Source organism: Salvelinus fontinalis, chromosome 26 (assembly GCF_029448725.1).
Source record: "Salvelinus fontinalis isolate EN_2023a chromosome 26, ASM2944872v1, whole genome shotgun sequence".
Classification (NCBI taxonomy): domain Eukaryota; kingdom Metazoa; phylum Chordata; class Actinopteri; order Salmoniformes; family Salmonidae; genus Salvelinus; species Salvelinus fontinalis.
Genome location: NC_074690.1, coordinates 22,140,793 through 22,159,763, shown reverse-complemented (window position 1 = coordinate 22,159,763; position 18,971 = coordinate 22,140,793). Strand labels below are relative to the sequence as shown.

The 18,971-nt window shown below is 41.8% G+C and overlaps 1 protein-coding gene across 4 annotated transcripts; it reads left to right on the top strand.

Moving 5' to 3' along the window:
• LOC129823927 (TLC domain-containing protein 4-B-like) lies at positions 1–17,373 on the top strand. Of its 4 annotated transcripts, none has more exons than XM_055883052.1 (7): positions 1–101; positions 12,461–12,627; positions 12,877–12,966; positions 13,071–13,129; positions 13,233–13,327; positions 15,142–15,215; positions 16,182–17,373. In XM_055883052.1, the coding sequence occupies exons 2-7, from the start codon at positions 12,473–12,475 to the stop codon at positions 16,495–16,497; spliced, it is 789 nt and encodes a 262-aa protein (XP_055739027.1). In that variant the 5' UTR covers positions 1–101; positions 12,461–12,472; the 3' UTR covers positions 16,498–17,373. The 4 variants fall into 4 exon arrangements, with proteins under 4 accessions (XP_055739027.1, XP_055739024.1, XP_055739026.1 ...); XM_055883049.1 differs by lacking the exon at positions 1–101 and adding an exon at positions 8,074–8,434 and having other exon boundaries at positions 12,517–12,627; XM_055883051.1 differs by lacking the exon at positions 1–101 and adding an exon at positions 8,080–8,434.
• Positions 17,374–18,971: the final 1,598 nt, after the last annotated feature.

The window sequence follows — 18,971 nt, the reverse complement described above, 5'->3', positions numbered from 1 at the left end:
ATGTTTATAACTTCGATGAGAGGATGAAGCGGAACTATCCTTCTGGTCACGAAAAGAGAGAGAAATACACCACGAGAGTGAATTGCGGGAACATAAACCAGGTAAACTTGTGTTCTCTCCTCTCCAAGTTTGATGTCAGCAAATAACAGTAACGTTAAATTGATCTGCTAACTTGCAGTGCATCTCTCTAGTCTGTCTGTCTTGCTAACCTAGCTTGGCAGTGCATCTCTTGGTCTGTCTGTGTCTTGCTTGCTTGCCAGCCACTTCTAGGGCTGTGTTCTGTGACTTTGTGCCTGACAAAAGTGAGAGTGAAATACAACTAATTATTACGTTCGATAAACGCCAACGGGCAACGGTGTTTATAAACTGCAGCTCGGAAAAGATAATCGCGTTGTGCGTGAACATGCATTTATATGCGCGTGCACGAAATGAAACTCGCGCTTTCCAGCAGCAACCTCTGTGGGGACCAGTCCAGACAATATATGGGCGTGATTGCACTCCTCATAGGCGCACATCATTTTAAAACAAGACAATGATTATCTAGTTTCTCAGTCAATGTTTAGTTACAACTCTGGACTAATGCAAGACGAAAAGCAATGGATTGACATTGACTATTGATTTATATATTGGATTTATAGCTGGGCATACTGGGCAATATGGATGCACATCCATCAGTAAAAAAATAACCATCAAGTATTCAGCCAAGCCGTAGTAAAAATAGTATTTTATATTTGAAAATGTATAAAAGGAAATCTGGGGGAGACAGTTTGAATGGGTCTGATGCAGCTGATAAAATGTATAATAGTATACAGGTGCTATGCTTAAGTTTGTCAGTAGAGGAGATTCTGGTTCATCAGCCAGGACAAGCACAGACTCAGTTGATCCACATCCAGCTTCAGCCAGTACTAACACAGACCCAGTACAGCCGTCTTCAGCCAGTACTAACACAGACCCAGTACAGCAGTCTTCAGCAAGTACTAACACAGACCCAATACATCCAGCATCAGCCAGTACTAACACAGACCCAGTACAGCCGTCTTCAGCAAGTACTAACACAGACCCAGTACATCCAGCATCAGCCAGTACTAACATAGACCCAGTACAGCCGTCTTCAGCAAGTACTAACACAGACCCAGTACAGCCGTCTTCAGCAAATACTAACACAGACCCAGTACATCCAGCATCAGCCAGTACTAACACAGACCCAGTACAGCCGTCTTCAGCCAGTACTAACACAGACCCAGTACAGACGTCTTCAGCCAGTACTAACACAGACCCAGTACAGCCGTCTTCAGCCAGTACTAACACAGACCCAGTACAGCCGTCTTCATACAGTACTAACACAGACCCAGTACAGCCGTCTTCAGCCAGTACTAACACAGACCCAGTACAGACGTCTTCAGCCAGTACTAACACAGACCCAGTACAGACGTCTTCAGCCAGTACTAACACAGACCCAGTACAGACGTCTTCAGCCAGTACTAACACAGACCCAGTACAGACGTCTTCAGCCAGTACTAACACAGACCCAGTACAGCCGTCTTCAGCCAGTACTAACACAGACCCAGTACAGCCGTCTTCAGCCAGTACTAACACAGACCCAGTACAGCCGTCTTCAGCAAATACTAACACAGACCCAGTACATTCAGCATCAGCCAGTACTAACACAGACCCAGTACAGCCGTCTTCAGCCAGGACTATCACAGACCCAGTACAGCCGTCTTCAGCCAGTACTAACACAGACCCAGTACAGCCGTCTTCAGCCAGTACTAACACAGACCCAGTACAGCCGTCTTCAGCAAGTACTAACACAGACCCAGGTGAAGTACAGGCAGCCTCAGCCAGTACTAACACAGACCCAGGTGAAGTACAGGCAGCCTCAGCCAGTACTAACACAGACCCAGGTGAAGTACAGGCAGCCTCAACCAGTACTAACACAGACCCAGGTGAAGTACAGGCAGCCCCAGCCAGTACTAACACAGACCCAGGTGAAGTACAGGCAGCCTCAGCCAGTACTAACACAGACCCAGGTGAAGTACAGGCAGCCTCAGCCAGTACTAACACAGACCCAGGTGAAGTACAGGCAGCCCCAGCCAGTACTAACACAGACCCAGGTGAAGTACAGGCAGCCTCAGCCAGTACTAACACAGACCCAGGTGAAGTACAGGCAGCCTCGGCCAGTACTAACATAGACCCAGGTGAAGTACAGGCAGCCTCGGCCAGTACTAACACAGACCCAGGTGAAATACAGGCAGCCTCAGCCAGTACTAACACAGACCCAGGTGAAGTACAGGCAGCCTCAGCCAGTACTAGCACAACCAGAGGTGTACAGCCAGCATCAGATACAAGCAGCTCAGACCCTAATAGAACAGTTTCTGCTCCACCAAATGATCCAGATTGGCCCCCAGTCTTAACAGACTTTATGAGGACTGAGTTAGTGCGTAGAGGTCCATTCAAACCAGGACTGGGTTTTTCTTACCCTAAAGACAATTCTAGAAAAGGTTTCCATTCAGGCTTATTACAGAGACAGCTGTCAAACAGGGAAAAGATTACCAGGAGCTGGCTTTCATATTCAATCTAAAACAACGCTGTGTATTGTTTTTGCTGTAAGCTCTTTTCTACAAAAGACTACAAAATAATAAAGGAAGGCGTGAATGACTGGTCAAATATCAACACCATTCTGAAACACCATGAGGCTAGTCCTGAACACACAAACAATATGATTAAGTGGAGAGAACTTGATCTGCGCCTAAGTCTGGGACATACTCTTTACCAGATACAAATGACAAGTTTGGAGGCTGAAAGAAAGAGATGGTGGGATGTCCTTACACGTTTAATAAGTATCACCCAGTCTCTGGCTGACAGAAACCTAGCATTAAGGGGTTCATCAGATAAACTCTTCCAACCAGGTAATGGAAACTTCCTAAAAGAGGTTGAATTACTGGCAAATTTTTACTCCATTATGAAAAATAATCTCATCAAAATTAAAGATGGAAAGATACATGCTCATTACCTTGGGAAGCGCACACAGAATGAGCTGATACAGATTGTGAGTGACAAGATTCTGGAAGCAATAGTGACTCATGTAAGAGACTCAAAGTACTCCATTATCTTGGACTGTACACCTGACATTGGTCACCAGGAGCAAATGTCAATTATTCTGAGAAGCGTTGCTTTAAAGGGAAAGCCAGAGTTCAACAAGCCCTTCCTCTGCTTTGTGAATGTTGAGGTTACAACAGGCTTGAATCTGTCCACTGTCATCTTAGATAAGCTGAACGAGCTGAAGATTCCATTTGAAGATTGCAGAGGGCAAGTTTATGATAATGGGGCCAACATGAAGGGAAAGCACCAAGGAGTAAAGCCAGACAGCTCAAAAAGAATCCCAGAGCCGTGTTCGTCCCATGTGGAGCACATACTCTAAATCTTGTCGTTGCAGATTCTGCCAAATCTTCAAAAGATGCAGTTGGGTTTCTTAGGCATGGGCAAAAGCTCTCCACCTTCTTTTCAGGTGAACCAGGTGAAAACCAAATATGGAGTGCTGCTGAACTTTAGCACTGCCTCTCCGATGTCCAGTGACTCTTTAAAAGCTCACTGCATGGAAGTTGAAAACACTCTTAACCTTCAGAGATGACTGTGACAAAAGTGGAATGGATCTGACACATGAGATTCAGAATTGACCTGATCTGCCATCAGATAAGATGACTGCCTTAGAGCTGCTTCCCTTTCTCTGTGAGAAAAACCTGGAGGAACTCTATCCTAACCTTTGGATAGCCCTAAGAATTGCAGTCACCCTACCAGTAACAGTAGCATCGGCAGAGAGGAGCTTTTCAAAATGAAAGCTCATCAAAAGCTACCTGATGTCTTTCATGTCACAGGAACGTTTGAGTGGTCTGGCCATCATGAGCATAAATCATGACGTGGGGAAACACATGTGCTATGATGACATCATTGATGATTTTGCCTCAAGAAAGTGCAGAAGAGGAAAAATTTGATGGTAAGATTTTAATTCAAACATTCAAATGTTTACACACTTAGTAACGTTTAAAATTGTATGACAGAAGTACATTTGTGTAAATGACTGCTTAACTAACTATGTGACATACTTTCTCAATTTCTTCCAGACAGTCTAGATAGACTGGTGTCCATGCTGATGCTGAAAATGCCCAGGCTGTAGAGGGAACCAAAGTTAATCACACAGCTGTAAAGGCTTTATTTCACTATTTTGAGACATATAGCTGCAGCCATAGCCTATAGGCTTATGTTTACATTGTATAGCCAAAGCTAATCACACAGCTGTATAGGTTTTATTTGACTATTTTGAGACGTATAGCTGCAGCCATAGCCTATAGGCTTATGTCTACATTGTATAGACAAAGCTAATTGTATAATATTGTGAGGACTGGACTAATTACCAGGCAGCAGAGCCAAAGCTCAGTGTTATATTTGATAATTTTTTATATTTTCTACAATTTCTTGTTAATGTTAATATTCACTTACTTATCTTAAGATCCTATAGAAAATATTCTATTCAATAAATATTGTTTGTTTAAACCTCATTCTGTTCTGTATAGGTCTACTTATTCTTAGACCGACAGGATGGAGCAAACTGTTTTAAAGGAGGGAGGATTGTAGTGGGAGCACTGGGATGTCAGGTGTGACTGTGTGGCTCTGCCAGTGACCTTTCTGTTACAGGCCCAGCACTCAACCGCTAAATACCTGCCACCGTTGCGGGATCTACCTGTGGCCATTTGACCCACACTTTTCAAAAATGTCGAGAAGCATCTAGCTGCAGATAATGCGTGCTGATGCTATGTGGTCTGCGAGCCTCAAAGAGCTTGCGCTGCGTTTCAGATGGTATTTTTGCATCTCAAATGGTATGTGCACTCAAAGTCGACATTTGTTGGTCTCGTGTATCGCATGAGTCAGTAGCTTTGTTCCAGGGAGTCAGTGTGTTACACCCATACCAGTCGGCGCACTAGCTCTGGTCCAGGGCATTATGTTAACCACGGTTGCTAGTACACACTAGCTAAATAGCTTGCTAGTATATGTTAGCTAGCTAGTACACATTATCTAGCTAGCAGACACTCTAGTTAATACACACTAGCTCAGCGTTTCCCAAACTCGGTCCTGGGGACCCCAAGGGGTGCATGTTTAGTTTTTTTGCCCTAGCACTAAACAGATGATTCAAATTATCAACTCATCCTCAAGCTTTGATTATTTGAATCAGGTTAACGCACCATCCTATCTGGCACCATTCGACATTCTGTATACATCTGGCGCTTCTTTGGACACTGTGTTAACTAACCTCCAAACGAGCTTCCGTGGCCTCCAACTGCTCTTAAACGCTAGTGAAACCAAATGCATGCTTTTCAACTGTTCGCTGCTCGCAGCCTTCCGCCCGACTAGCATCACTGCTCTGGACGGTTCTGACCTAGAATATGTGGACAACTACAAATACCTAGGTGTCTGGCTAGACTGTAACTCTCCTTCCAGACTCATATCAAACATCTCCAATCCAAAATCAAATCTAGAATCGGCTTTCTATTTCATAACAAAGCCTCCTTCACTAACGCCGCCAAACTTACCCTAGTAAAACTGACTAACCTACCGATCCTTGACTTCGGCGATGTCATTTACAAAATAGCCTCCGACACTCTACTAGGCAAACTGGATGTAGTCTATCACAGTGCCATCTGTTTTGTCACCAAAGCCCCATATAACACCCACCACTGCGACCTGTATTCTCTTGTTGGCTGGCCCTCGCTTCATGTTCGTCGCCAAACCCACTGGCTCCAGGTCATCTAGGTCATCTAAGTCTTTGCTAGGTAAAGCCCCGTAAAGCCCCGTCTTATCTCAGCTCACTGGTCACCATAGCAGCACCCACCCATAGCACGCGCTCCAGCAGGTATATTTCACTGGTCATCCCCAAAGCCAACACTTCCTTTGACTGCCTTTCGTTTCAGTTCTCTGCTGCCAATTACTGGAATGAATTGCAAAAATCACTGAAGCTGGAGACTTATATCTCCCTCTCTAACTTTAAGCATCAGGTGCCAGAGCAGCTTACCGATCACTGTACCTGTATACAGTCAATCTGTAAATAGCACACCCAACTCCCTCATCCCCATATTGTTATTTATCTTCTTGCTGTTTTGCAGCTCAGTATCTCTACTTGCACATCATCATCTGCACATCTATCACTCCAGTGTTAATGCTAAATTGTAATTATTTCACCTCTGTGGCCTATTTATTGCCTTACCTCCATACTCTTCTTTGGGGCGGCAGGGTAGCCTAGTGGTTAGAGCGTTGGACTAGTAACCGAAAGGTTGCAAGTTCAAATCCCCGAGCTGACAAGGTACAAATCTGTCGTTCTGCCCCTGAACAAGGGGCAGAACTGTTCCTAGGCCGTCATTGAAAATAAGAATTTGTTCTTAACTGACTTGCCTAGTTAAATAAAAAATAAAAAAATAAAAATAATAAATGCAATACCATGTGTGGATATCATAAGGTGAATGCACCAATTTGTAAGTCGCTCTGGATAAGAGCGTCTGCTAAATGACGTAAATGTTAAATGTCTTCTACATTTGCACACACTGTACATAGATTTTTTTCTATTGTGTTATTGACTATACGTTTGTTTATGTGTAACTCTGTGTTTTGTTTTTGTCGCTCTGCTTTGCTTTATCATGGCCAGGTCGCAGTTGTAAAGGAGAACTTGTTCTTAAATGGCCTACCTGGTTAAATAAAAGGAAGAGGGTTAGGGTTACGCCTAGCTACAGTTGTCAACAACTGGTGTCCCCGACGCGACTACTAGATGGCGATGTATGTATATTCCATTTAGCCACAACGGTAGAAACGTAAACAAACCATCTGTGGCGAAAACCATCATTATAATATCGGTTCCGATCACTTTTCTTAACAGAAAGGCTGCGTTTAGACAGGCAGCCCAATTCTGATATTTTTCCCAGTAAGTGGTTTTTTGACCAATCACACCAGATCGTTTTACATCAGCCCTTTTTCAGAGCTGATCTGATTGGTCAAAAGAACAATTAGTGAAAAAAGATCTGGTTTCGGCTGCCTGTCTAAACGCAGCAATATGGGCCCAGAACTTAATAGAGCATCTGACCAATTACACAATACTTTACTTCTGTGTTAACCGAGATTACCTCATTGATCAAGGAAATAATGCAGAAAGTAGCCTATTAATCATACATGATGTGACACAGAAAGGGAATCCTACCATCTAGTGGTGATTATAAACAGCTGTACAAGAGAGCAACTGAATGGATGCTGGTCATAATGGGGGCACTAGAGTTCACACAGCACTGTCTCCTTATATGGCTGGTTCAATGACATGCTATGGGTGAATGACAGTAGGCTTGTTCGACATAGCAGGCGAGAGTGCAGGCGACTGCTGACTGACTGATCTTCAAATAACCTTGCATCACATATAACTACTCATTATTATGTGTAGATCACCCATGATACATTACGGGTTTGATGCTCTCGAACACCGCCATACAGTAGTAGTACGACACTCCTCCCTGCTCTATTGCCACGTTCAAGACAACTCGGAACTGCAACTCAAAAGCAAGGACTGACACAATTGATTTATTTTGGAGGTAATTCAGTTGTAGATGCCGTAAACTCGGGACCTCTGAGTTTAAATGAACGTTATTGGCATAGAGTTTCCTATTAGTTGATTCTGACACTTCTCAAGTGGAGAACTCAGGTATAATTTTCTACATCGCGTAAGCAAGTCGGAAAGGTCTGAGTTTCCGACATGACCTGAACGCGCCACAAAGATGAGCCCAGAGTTTCCCACTTGGAAAGTATCAGAGTCAACAAATAGGAAGCTCTACGCAAATGTTTAACTTGGAGGTCCCGAGTTTCCGAATTGCCATGAAAGCACAATAAATCCTGGCCCTTGTTCAGTTGCCAAACATTGCAGATAGAAATTCCACAAAAAGAGCCAAAGTGATTAATATTCTACATGTCAGAGAGGCATGTTTATTCTACATAGCCTATTTCTATCTGAACGTTCCAAAACGTTGAGTCCTGCTGAATGCGACCCAACTACAGCAATCTTGTTTCGTCATATCATACATACCATCTATACACACACGCACGGACGTACACACACCGGACACGCAGATGGAGAGAGAGGGGGAATGGAAGGAGGAGAGAGATATGACGTTAAAAGACAAGAAGAGACTATAAAAAACATCAGGTTACAATTATCAAACATCAGATGAATTAATCCCCCATAGCTGATTTCAAAATAGGCATTTTGGGGAAACAAAGCCACAAATGAATAGTCATTACAAATATAGCTTGTATTTTAGCAACCATATTCTTTTAAAATATGGAAAGGCAGCTTTATGATTAGGCAATTTAAAATCCATTCCGTTCTTATCATTGGCTATGTGAAAACAAGGTAAGTTAACAGCTTCACTATTGTAAGCAAACCAGTGTTGTTTACATTTCCTCCTGCGTGTAGATATGCGGATGTCATTTTAGTAATTTTGCTTAAATATGTCGTGCAACCAGTTTTACGCTTTTTTTTAAAAACCAAATTCAGGTAGGTTCCTCCACGTTTCGTTTGCTTTCGTTTAAGAAACATTTTGCAACATAATCGTTGTAATGAATAGGTTCGATGTGGAGTCATTTTGGGTAAATATGTCGGCCAACCAGTTTTACGCGTGTTTTTCCAATTCAGTTTCTCAGCCAATGTGTAGCATAGCCTGTAATATATGTCCTTAAAACGACCAACGCCTCTTGTACACATGCTGGGTTTCGACATCACGGGGGGATATTTATATCTCGGGATATGCTGCTCCCCTTGAAATGCACTTGTCGTTATCGCGCTTCGGTATCGCACAATGACGTCAAGGTTAGTATAGGGCGTCATTGCCTGTGCAATGGTGTGCTATATCGACTGAGCAGGCGTCAGAGTCGCCAATTACTCCAACATTCTGTAGCTGTACGCGGTGGAATATATAATTTCTTAGAAACTAGTGCGGTGACTTGAGTGTAAGTACAGTATGCTTCTGTCAGTAATGTACAATTTGCTTGCCTTGTATCATCATTGTCTGCCTGTCTATTGACCTATCACACTTTAATGGTGTTACTCTCTTATGCTGCCAATACAGTATCTACCATCATAACCTACTACTACAGTATACTGTAGTCAATGTTTCTGTAGAGATCTTGTTTTATTGTACAGTAGTTATTCATGTTTTAGTTAGTTGCGTCTACTTAAAGCAGATCAGCTGTTCCGATTTCCTGTCTGACAACAATGTAGGGCATTCCACAATATGCTATAGTTTCTCACAGTTATTGGCTATTTCAGACAGGGTCACTTGTGATCAACAACTACCTGACCAGACACTTGATGAAAGCATGGAGGTCCCCACCAGGTTGAGGTTTGGGCTGTGGGGACATGTATAGGGATCAACTTGTGCCACTGTATTTAGTTACAAACCGTCAGCGATTTTGACACAGAGCCAGACAAGGGTTGTCATTAGTTACCACAGCCACAAAGTCAAAATGGTTTCTATCGTGAAAATTCATAAAAACAAACATTTGCTTTTTGGTCGTAATTTAAGGTTTGGCATACGGTTAACAGTGTGGTTAGGGTTAGGTTTAAAATCAGATTTTAATAAGAGACATTGTAGAAATAGGCGAGGTTTAGCCAGCTTTATGACTTTATGACTGTGGTAGCTAGTGGCGACGCAAACGTGATCCTAAGAGTTGAGTATTTTTCCAGAAGTAGCCTATGAATGGTTGGTCCACACTTGTTTGCTGAAGATGAAGTTCGTTTTATTCAACCGTTTCGTTTCATTCAACCGTTTTCTCAAGGGCACTAGGAGGAATGCTTCACAATTTCGAAGAAACTACACAGTATTTCGAAACGGACATGTTATTCTTAGTAGGTCAGGGGTCAGTTTATTTTTGGCAGCAGAATGTATGAGAGTTGTTCTATGAAGAAGAACTAGAAATACTGCAACAATTCAAGTAACAGTGAAGAATGCATTTTGCCATACAGTTTCGCTTCCCTCCAAAATGCCTTGCAAAATACATTTTGCAAGGTTTTAAGTAATGTCATGTGAACAGATTGTCAGTGTGGCCCTTACAAAAAATATTTCAGTTTTGAAACTGCAGTAAACGTGCAGTAACTACAGTCAACTGTGGTATTTTGGACGCAGTCATTGCAGAATAACTGCAGTGTACAGCAGGGGGTCCACTACAACAAAGGTAGGATCTGGTGACCACATAAATTAGTGTGACTGGTCTATTTGTAAAGGGGGGGGATTAGTAGATTGGTATATGGGTTGACCCATGACCTCAACGTGATAATGCAACTAAATCAACAAATATTCCCAACTGTTGCAAGGCAGCCGGTGGTAAATACAGTGGGGCAAAAAAGTATTTAGTCAGCCACCAATTGTTCAAGTTCTCCCACTTAAAAAGATGAGAGAGGCCTGTAATTTTCATCATAGATACACTTCAACTATGACAGACAAAATGAGAAAAAAAATCCAGAAAATCACATTGTAGGATTTTTTATGAATTTATTTGCAAATTATGGTGGAAAATAAGTATTTGGTCACCTACAAACAAGCAAGATTTCTGGCTCTCACAGACCTGTAACTTCTTCTTTAAGAGGCTCCTCTGTCCTCCACTCGTTACCTGTATTAATGGCACCTGTTTGAACTTGTTATCAGTATAAAAGACACCTGTCCACAACCTCAAACAGTCACACTCCAAACTCCACTATGGCCAAGACCAAAGAGTTGTCAAAGGACACCAGAAACAAAATTGTAGACCTGCACCAGGCTGGGAAGACTGAATCTGCAATAGGTAAGCAGCTTGGTTTGAAGAAATCAACTGTGGGAGCAATTATTAGGAAATGGAAGACATACAAGACCACTGATAATCTCCCTCGATCTAGGGCTCCACGTAAGATCTCACCCCGTGGGGTCAAAATGATCACAAGAACGGTGAGCAAAAATCCCAGAACCACACGGGGGGACCTAGTGAATGACCTGCAGAGAGCTGGGACCAAAGTAACAAAGCCTACCATCAGTAACACACTACGCCGCCAGGGACTCAAATCCTGCAGTGCCATACGTGTCCCCCTGCTTAAGCCAGTACATGTCCAGGCCCGTCTGAAGTTTGCTAGAGAGCATTTGGATGATCCAGAAGAAGATTGGGAGAATGTCATATGGTCAGATGAAACCAAAATATAACTTTTTGGTAAAAACTCAACTCGTCGTGTTTGGAGGACAAAGAATGCTGAGTTGCATCCAAAGAACACCATACCTACTGTGAAGCATGGGGGTGGAAACATGCTTTGGGGCTGTTTTTCTGCAAAGGGACCAGGACGACTGATCCGTGTAAAGGAAATAATGAATGGGGCCATGTATCGTGAGATTTTGAGTGAAAACCTCCTTCCATCAGCAAGGGCATTGAAGATGAAACATGGCTGGGTCTTTCAGCATGACAATGATCCCAAACACACCGCCCGGGCAACGAAGGAGTGGCTTCGAAAGAAGCATTTCAAGGTCCTGGAGTGGCCTAGCCAGTCTCCAGATCTCAACCCCATAGAAAATCTTTGGAGGGAGTTGAAAGTCCGTGTTGCCCAGCAACAGCCCCAAAACATCACTGCTCTAGAGGAGATCTGCATGGAGGAATGGGCCAAAATACCAGCAACAGTGTGTGAAAAACTTGTGAAGACTTACAGAAAACGATTGACCTCTGTCATTGCCAACAAAGGGTATATAACAAAGTATTGAGATAAACTTTTGTTATTGACCAAATACTTATTTTCCACCATAATTTGCAAACAAATTCATTCAAAATCCTACAATGTGATTTTCTGGATTTTTTTCCCTCATTTTGTCTGTCATAGTTGAAGTGTACCTATTATGAAAATAACAGGCCTCTCTCATCTTTTTAAGTAGGAGAACTTGCACAATTGGTGGCTGACTAAATACTTTATTGCCCCACTGTACATGGGTCCTGGCCTGAGATAAGATAAGCAGGTGTTGACATATTTGGGTATATATCTACAGTTGGTGATACCATATATGTACTGTACTGTACAGTAAAAAAGACACCATAAATGTTTTAACATGCAGCTCTGTTCTAAGCATGCCAAAAATCAAGCCAAATATAAAGTTCAGTTTACGGTCTGTTGCTGCGTGCTCTAGAGGTTAACTACTTTATAGCCAAAACGGTGTCAATCATACACTGGTATTGTAGATTTCAAGTCAGGATTTCTCCCTTTTTGCTCACTGCTCACAGGCCTACAGGTACAGGAGCAGAATATCAGTCAAACTCCTATTGACATGATTCAGTGCATGATGTAGGCAAAAGTCTGACTTATTCTACTGTACGGGTGTTTATCTCACATTCCTATTTGCTTCTCTACTATGAACTGTGTGTTTTTCTCTCTCAGTAACGAGTGGTAATGGCAAGCTTCTCTCCGCTGGTCCTGTCCATCGCTGCCACCAGCTTTGTGACGTTCCAGTGTCTGTTCCATTTTGTCAGTCCCTGTGTCTCTGCTCGGTTCTGCCCTGGGTACCGCCGTCTCAGCCCTAAACACACCATAGAGTGGAACTCCAGGTACAGCATCAGGAGACTGAGAAGTGATATTTTGGTGTTATTCAATCATGTAATTCAAAGCTCCTATCAGAACACATATTGGATTATCATTTTCCCAGTCAAAGTACATTTCTGGGCATAGACCCTTTCAAATATCCTTGTTTAGCATTTTTCCATGGCATGGAATCCCACAGCTGCCACCAAATGTCAAGTCTAAGTTAGTATGCTTTTATGAGTATGTGTGTCTGTTTTTTTGTGATATTTTTCTAGAACTGTGTCTACATTTCACGCCTTGATAGTGGGCCTTTTTTGTCTCTACATATTACTATTTGATGATGCCGTCAATGAAGACCCAGTCTGGTAAGAATCTCCCTGACTGCAAAGTGTGCAATTCTTGATATAATCTTATATTTGGAACATTTATCTATATTTTAAACATGTGCTTTGTGCTTTCTTACCAATAGGGGAGATCCGTCACTGGTGAAAATAAATGTGGCCATAACCTGTGGCTACCTCCTATCAGGTGGGTCTCCACTTCAGACATGTCTAACCCTTGTATTACTTTGCATATTTCCATGGATTATGTTGACCCATACAGTGAGCTATCTCCCTTGTCTGTCTTGCAGATATGCTGCTCATATGTTACTATTGGCGGGCGATAGGGGACAAGTTTTTTGTAATCCACCACCTGGCAGCACTGTATGCTTACTACTATGTACTGGTGAGTTCTCTACTGACCCAGAGCAGAATGTGCAGGCAAGATGGGGAAGGGCCAAGGGTGAACAGCCATGTAGTTTGATGGGATTGGTTAGAATGGATAACAAAGTGCTTGTCAGGGATGAAATAGTTTGGTTCCACTTTACATTCAGTATCCTTAATATGTGTAGACCTATATTTGGAACACTTTGATTTACAGTATTGTTATTGACCTATAAATACACTGCATTAAGTGTTATTACTCAGTTGTTTTGCTGTACTTACTAGAGTTATTACACAGTAATAGAACACTGTAAATCAGGGGTAAGCAAGTAGATTCAGCCGCGGGCCGATTTTTGTCGGAGCGAATGGTCAACAAAATTTGTCCATTGCAAATTGACCACAACTAAGCCCAAAAAGAGATTGTATTTAAAAATAACAATAATTTCCTACCTTAATTACATTGAGACACGATTACACATCTTTTTTATTTGTGGGAATACTTGAAAAGATTTCCTAAAATAACACATTTTTAACTGAATTCCTGGTGATTTGAGTCTTTTTGAGCAAAAATGACCCCCCCCCCCCCCTCCCCTCTTCAGGAAGGTACAGTGTAAGCAAGCGCATATATTGTTCGAAAGTAGTTACAGTTGTAAAACAGTTTTGATATATGGCTTGCAGTTGACGCACCACTAAAAGCAAGACAACCATGTGATGTAGATGTTCACTCTTGGTCCTGTCCTGTGAATCTATTCTGGGCCATCAGGTTCAGTAGCTGCTAAGACTAACAATGACAATGATGAGGACGGGGACCATGTTTTGCATGGAATACGATGATGAGTTGTTGTGCCCGTTTCAAAGCCACAGATTCAGACAAGTCCCGGACTAGAAAACATGCTCACTGGAGAATATCCATTGAATATCATTTTTTTTGTCCCAGACTAGGATTAATCTGTGTCCAGGAAACCAGACTGTAGAGTTTCTGTGCATAATGTATTCTCTTACTTCTCTCAATCTGTGATGGTGATTGGTACATGCTGCCTTTTGGTTGTTTTGACCTTTTGAGCCTATACCCTAGACCCTATACATCACTACAAAGACAGGGTCTTCCTCTCATTTCATTTTTTTAAATCACCACTGACTTTTCTTAGTAAAATGTACTGGATCATTTCCAGTCCCTTTTTTGGGTAATGTTAGAATGGATTGTAGAGTACATGTTTTGAAATGTATATTTAGATATTAACTTAATAACAGCATCCACATAGTTAGTCCATATATTTTTTATTTTCTCTAGAATGTTTTTTTTATCTTCAATGTTGGGATGGGGGCTTTTAATGGTGCCCGTTTTCACTAGTTGCACATTTCTTCTGTTTAGGTATTTATGTCCATGTCTTTCCTCCACTTACATGTGTGATCAATGAACCCAGTCTTGTGTCTGTAACCTGCTAACAATACAGAACATGCAAAAATGTCCTAAACAAAGAACAGGTCCGTGTCAAATGGCTATAGAAGGGGTCCCTTCCTATCTTGTCTGTAGTGGATTCTGTTGTGGTACATAGAGCACATGTTGCCTAGTAACAGTATGGATTTACCAGTACATAGAGGTACGAGCATGCACTGCTGGATTGTCACCACCAATTTTTGAACACATTTTGAACATTTCTATGTGACCCAAGTTTATTAACCGTGTCATAACCCCAGTAAGTACACCTAGATGTTTTCATTTTTTGGGATCGTACGGTAGGTTTACGATCATGATGTATCATGAATTCACATATTATTGAAAGTACTTCTCTTGCCATTATTTTCTTTGCACTTTGTTCTGTCTCTCTCTTTTAGAGCATAGGAATGTTGCCTTATTTTGCTAACTTCCGCCTGGTCGCAGAGCTTTCCACTCCTTGTGTGAACCAGCGGTAGGTAACCTCTGTGCCAAATAGACTCACGCACACACAAACAGATTGTTTACTGGGAAGTAGAGGGAACCTCATAAAATACCCATTTATTTGTCCTTACAGTATTTGCCAAGTGGCTTTTGTCATTGGTAGTAGTGCATTCAACCGTTTCAGAAACACTATTGACCGTTAATGTTTAACTACTTATAGTGAGTCAGACCAGTTACACCCAGCTGAAAGCTCGTACAGTATCTGACATACATCATTAGAGACACGTGTTTCATACTTAATAATACATTTTCAGTCACATACATTTCCAATTGTATACTATTATCCTGATTTAATCCAACAAAGACAAAATACAGATTCAATGTTAAACATTTACATTTATATTTTAATCATTTAGCAGACGCTCTTATCCAGAGTGAATTACAGTTAGTGCATTCATCTTAATATAGCTGGGTGGGACAACCACATATCTCAGTCAGAGTAAGCATATTTTTCCTCAAAGTAGCTATCAGAAAAGTCAGGGATTAGTAGAAAAAGAGTCAAGTGTGAGTGTTAGTTTAACAGGTAGGATTTCAGACGTTTTCAGAAGTTTGGCAGGGACTCTGCTGTCCTAGCGTCAGGGGGAAGCTTGTTCCACCATTGGGATGCCAGGAAAGAGAAAAGCTTTGACTGGGCTGAGCGGGAGCGGTCCTCCCATAGGGTTGGGAGAGCCAAGAGGCCAGAGGTGGCAGAACGGAGTGCTCGGGTTAGGGTGTAGGGTTTGAGCATAGGCTTGAAGGTAGGGAGGGGCAGTTCCCTAAGGAATTGTACTTAAAACCTTTAAGTGGCCAGAGGTGGCCAAAAAAACGGTATACTGTAGATATGTTTTAAGAGTCACCTTTCTGGAACAATGCCAGTTGATATCCATGACTCCATTACAATTGAGTCCAACAACTGCTATCTCACTCTGTAACTATACTAACTGTATCTATCTTTCAGCTGGTTCTTTGAAGTGCTTGGTTACCCAAAGAAATCATTACCAAATATGGTCAACGGAATTGCCATGACGCTATCCTTCTTCCTGGTGAGGATAGCGGTCATGCCGATGTATTACAGCCGGATGTACGCCGTGTACGGGACAGAACCTTTCTACCGGGTGACTTTTGGTGGCCGTTGTGCCTGGATGGGCCCCAGTTTCTGTCTAGACATTATGAACGTCATGTGGATGCATAAAATGGCCCGCGGCTGCATTAGCGTCCTGCGCTCTCCCGGAAAGGTAAAAGTGGAAAAGCTACAGAATGGGAAAGTGCACTGAGAGGTTGCAAAAGGCTATGGTGGAGTTATTTTATTGTATGTCTGATTCAAATGGTTCATGGGCATTTTTGGATCAAATGGTTCATGGACTGGAAATGTCTTGAGACTCCCTAGGATCCCATGACCAGCCCTAGGTAAATTGTGTACCACTATACTTATTTGCTCAGAACACTGCCAATTAAACAAGCTCTACAGTCCTCCAAAATGATGGGAGGGGACATGGTAAAGGCCATTGGATTGCGTCTCCTCTTGGTCCTTACAGATGGAGGAAGTGGATGGAAACAAACAGACAATACTCTAAAGCACCGCTCCTCTTGTCTGTTGGACCCTTTGTTTGTAAATTGTATATGTCCACCCAAATGTGTCTTGTGTGTATTGCCACAATTACATGAACTGACATGGAAGAGAATGTTAAAGGAACTCACATAGTTTTGTAATGTTTATGAAGCCATATAGATGGCTCTTGTACAAATATCATGAGATATTGTACGAAAATAAAATCCTTACTTGAAATCTGTGTTTTCACCAGCATTAGGATGTAAAAGAAGTATATTGTCAGACTACTGAAGTCTATGCTCAGGAGCCTGCTTATGCAGTAGGCCTAGGAAATATTAGTCATGCACATAAAGTATCAGGGTAGATTTAGACAAACCACAGCAAACAAATGCCAGAATGTATTGTAATTTTATCTCTAGAAGTGACCTTACTGAGTGTGATTCATGATAACTGCAATAAAAGTGCACTTATGTCTAACCGACACACCCACACTATAACTTCCCACAAGCATCTCCACAAGGTTTACAAATTACAGATCACACTTCAGAAGTCAAGCTTCATAATATAACGTGAAAAATGTAATTAAAAGGATACTGCAAGATTCTGGCATTTAATCTCTTTTTCTGGTTACCCAGAGTCTGATGAACTTGTATGTCTGCATGCAGTATGAAGTTAGAATAGCAATGCTACTGTACCTTTAGACTTGCGGTCCTTGTGCTATCGCTAGTTAACGTTGGCTAGCTAAACTACCACTATTTCCATCATACTGTGTGCAGAGACATAAAAATGGTATCAACAAGTTCATCTGACTCCGGGTAAGCAGAACATGGCCTTAAATGCAAGAATCTCGCATTTTGCCTTTCAGGTTTCCCTGTTGGATCTCTGGGTGAGAATATGCAAGCTATTTATTGTGACATTTACAGCTATGTTAGTTATAATATTTAATTAAAAAATATATATTTTAATAATGTACTCTGAGTTAGTTGAAGTGAGTGATTTATTAATTTAATTTTCATACTTGCTTTGATTGTCTTCAGACGACAACACTTGTCTGCTGCTGCTCTCTTGTGGAGACAATGCGGAACTGCAAACATCCCCTCAAAATGAGGATACAGTGGTCAATGAGTTTTGAAGAATATTAATAAAACATTTATTGATGTTAAAACCTTGGTTTGGCATCATTTGGTCCTCACATTGTTTTCTTAAAGTCCCATACCTCTGGCTACTTTGGCCACCATTATCACCTTTGGCTCTTAAAGTATAGATAAAAATGTACAACTATGGATCTAAAAACTTACAATTATGCTTGTTTCTTTATTTTATTTCACCTTTATTTAACCAGGTAGGCCAGTTGAGAACTAGTTCTCATTTACAACTGCGACCTGGCCAAGATAAAGGAGAGTAGTGCGACACAACAACACGAGTTACATATGGAATAAACAAACATACAGTCAATAACACAATAGAAAAGTCCATATACAGTGTGTGAAAATGAAGTAATATTAGGGAGGTAAGGCAATAAATAGGCCGTAGTGGCGAAATAATTACAATTTAGCAAATAAACACTGGAGTGATAGATGTGCAGAAGATGAATGTGCAAGTAGAGAAACGGGTGCAAAGGAGAAAATAATTAAAAAAATAACAATATGGGGATGAGGTAGTTGGATGGGTTATTTACAGATGGGCTATGTACAGGTGCAATGATCTGTAAGCTGCTCTGATAGCTGATGCTTAAAGTTAGTGAGGGGGATATGTGTCTCCAGCTTCAGTGATTTTTGCAATTCGTTCCAGTCATTGGCAGCAGAGAACTGGAAGGAAAGACGGCCAAAGGAGGAATTGGCTTTGGGGGTGATGTTTGGCAGCATGAGTGAAGGATGCTTTGTTGCGAAATAGGAAGCCGGTTCTTGATTTAATTTTGGATTGGAGATGCTTAATATGAGTCTGGAAGGAGAGTTTACAGTCTAGCCAGACACCAAGGTATTTGTAGTTGTCCATATATTCTAAGTCAGAACCGTCCAGAGTAGTGATGCTAGGCGGGCGGGCAGGTGCGGGCAGCGATCGGTTGAAGAGCATGCATTTAGTTTTACTTGCATTTAAGAGCAGTTGGAGACCACGGAAGGAGAGTTATACGACATTGAAGCTCGTCTGGAGGTTAGTTAACACAGTGTCCAAAGAAGGGCCAGAGGTATACAGAATGGT

What these genes read in the sequence shown, in the direction of transcription:
- LOC129823927 (XM_055883049.1), top strand. Translation starts at nt 8,379, where the DNA reads ATGATTAGGCAATTTAAAATCCATTCCGTTCTTATCATTGGCTATGTG. An exon ending in ACCATAGAGTGGAACTCCAG is followed by an intron (nt 12,628 to 12,876) that starts GTACAGCATCAG and finishes ATATTTTTCTAG; the next exon opens with AACTGTGTCTACATTTCACG. An exon ending in ACTCCTTGTGTGAACCAGCG is followed by an intron (nt 15,216 to 16,181) that starts GTAGGTAACCTC and finishes TCTATCTTTCAG; the next exon opens with CTGGTTCTTTGAAGTGCTTG.